Source organism: Orycteropus afer, unplaced genomic scaffold, assembly GCF_000298275.1.
Source record: "Orycteropus afer afer isolate SDZICR_OR568_19922 unplaced genomic scaffold, OryAfe1.0 scaffold00050, whole genome shotgun sequence".
Classification (NCBI taxonomy): domain Eukaryota; kingdom Metazoa; phylum Chordata; class Mammalia; order Tubulidentata; family Orycteropodidae; genus Orycteropus; species Orycteropus afer.
The window spans coordinates 1,357,615-1,360,360 of NW_006921637.1; the positions used below are offsets into that span (position 1 = coordinate 1,357,615).

General features: G+C 35.8%; 1 protein-coding gene across 1 annotated transcript in view; it reads right to left on the reverse strand.

The window, feature by feature from the left end:
• Positions 1–1,566, reverse strand: part of TBCE (tubulin folding cofactor E) — a 156,174-nt gene extending 154,608 nt beyond the window's left edge. The window contains exon 1 of the mRNA XM_007938470.2: positions 1,443–1,566. Within this exon, the coding sequence (XP_007936661.1) occupies positions 1,443–1,542 (100 nt within the window). The 5' untranslated portion in view covers positions 1,543–1,566. The remainder of the gene's footprint in view (positions 1–1,442) is intronic.
• Positions 1,567–2,746: the final 1,180 nt, after the last annotated feature.

Consider the following 2,746-nt stretch of genomic DNA (forward strand, 5'->3'; position numbering starts at 1 on the left):
TGACTGCTAACCAGAAGGCTGGTGGTTCAAATCCACCAGCCACTCCTCGGAAGGAAGATGGGGCAATCTACTTCCGTAGTGATACTGCCTTGGAAATCCAAGGAGGGGTGGCTATGAGTCCACTCTGACTCGACGGCACATAACAACAACAACATACTATATATACAGCTATGTGATAGTTAAGGTTGTGTTTCAACTTGGCTGGACCATGATTCTGAGTGGTTTAAGCAGTTGTGGTGTGGCTGTTCCCATGATGAGATCTGATGTGTATACTTTGATCAGCCATCAACTGAAATTGAAAGGGAGTTTCCTTAGGGGTATGGTCTGCTTCATGTGTGTGTGTGTGTGTGTGTGTGTGTGTGTGTGTATGGACCTTCTGGGAAAATTTGGGAACCTTCTGTGGATTTGGAGCCTATCGTGCTGTCCTGTGAGCCAACAACCCACCATTTTGCCTGCTGATCTTGGATTAGCCACCCACAAAAGTCAGCAGCCTATGTTATATTGCCTTCCAATCTTGAACTCGTCAGCCCCTGAAGCTGCGTGAGTCAGGAAAAGCCTCCAGCTTGATTTTGATCCAGGAACTTGGGACCTGCCAGCCTTTATAACTATGTGAGCCATTTTCCTGAGATAAATTTCTCTCTCTCTCTCCCCCTATATATATATAGGTATATGTGTGTGTATATATATACATATATATACACACATATGTAACATTTACTTGTTTTGCTTTTCTGAGACTCAGCCTAAGACAAGCTATTAAGAAATTTTAATAAAAGTATGCTGTGGAAACATAGGAAAGCAAATACTACATAATGGCAAATGAAGAAAAGTAACATAAAATCATAAACATAACCAATATAAATTACATTAATCTAACTCATGGTGACCCAAGTGTATAGAGTAGAACTATGTTCCACAGAATTATCAATGGCTGATTTTTCAAAAGCAGACTGCCAGGTCTTTCTTCCAAGGTACCTCTGGGTAGCCACAAACTGCCAACCTTTCAGTTAGCAACTCAGAGCTTAACTATGCCATCCATGGCCTCCTACATACATATACACATGGATTAAGAACTAAAAAGGAATTTGAAAAAAATTACACTAATTTTCTGGGTTTAGATTTAGGAGATTTCAAGATTTGTTGCTGTTGCTTACACTTTTTTAAAAGATATTTTAAGGTTGATTTCATATAAAATAGTAACACTAAGTTATTAAACAGTTTGTAATTGAAAAAAACCACAAACATCACAGGACACCGTAATCCAAATCAAACAACTGCACATGAAAGGTATCTATAAATTAGCTGTTAGTTTTCTGAAAAATGGTATTACAAAAAGCACTGTTAAAAAGCCTACACAAAAGCAACTGCAGAATAAATAAATATATGTGTATGTGTATGTATATGCACAACTACACACATACACACATTTAATCACGAATTACCTTCTGTAGGAGGGACAATGCCAGAAAAACGCACTGTTGCATGTTCTCCATTAACTTCAACTCTTCGACCAATGGCATCTAATGTCAAAGTGGCACTCATTATAATATAGCCAGAATCCAAAATATAAGAAGATCTAGGAAGAAAATTACAACATTGACAAGAATTTAATAAAATCCGTTTAAAAGATTTTTTTTTTAACTTCACATAGAGATTCACAAGGACGATGTTCATTACCAATATAGTCTTCTGATATTTTAGTGAAGAGAAGAACCTAATGATTATGTATCACATTTTCCTATCTAAATGTATTTTAATGATCTGGTATATTATAAATCTTCTTGACCTCCAGTTAGCTCACATCACATGACTCATCTATTCTGCCATTTACTGAAATGAGTGGCAAGGAAAGTGGAATAGAAGGGAAGGGAATAAAACTGAGAGAGAAAAGAGAGAACAAAGGAACAATATGAGCATTGTTCTCTCCTCAGAAAGTGAGAATTTGTGGAAAACAGAAATCTCCAGATGTAGGAAGCAACACATAAAATGAACAAGAAATTAAAATTTTAACACTAGTGAAAATACAGAACTCTAATAAAGAGAAGGTCATAAAACGAACTAGAGAGAAAAGGTATTATATCTAAATAGGAATGACAACTAGATTCAACTGCCAGATTCAACTGCCCTGCCACAGAGGACAGAAGAATATGTTAAATGACACAACCAGAATATGGTCCACCAAATTATAGACTATGGGAAACTACAGGATAAACAAGTTGGGTTCCTCTACAAATTAAAAGGAGAAAAAAGAAAGAAGAGGAACAAGAATAAGAGATTAAAAGAAACTTAAGAGATAAGCAAAATACGGACTTTGCCTGAATCCTAATTCAAAAAAATACTACATAATTTTAAAAAAGGAAATTGAAAAATTTGAACACTAACAGGATATTTGGGAGTTCTAGCAGCGTAGTGCCTAAGGCATCTGACTGCTAACCAGAAGGCTGGCGATTCAAACTCACCAGCCACTCCTCGGAAGGAAGGTTGGTCAATCTACATCCTTAGTGATAGATACCACCTTGGAAACGCAAGGAGGGGTTGCTATGAGTCGGGTCTGACTCAACAGAAAACAACAACAGGATATTTAATGATATTAAAGAATAATTTAAATTTTTAGCCATGGTAATGTTATGATTATGATTTTTTAAATGATGATCTTTTAGAAATATGTAGTATATATTTATAGATTTTTTTTTAATTTTATTCTGATTTGGGTGAAAGTTTAGAGTAAATTCATTTTCCATACAGC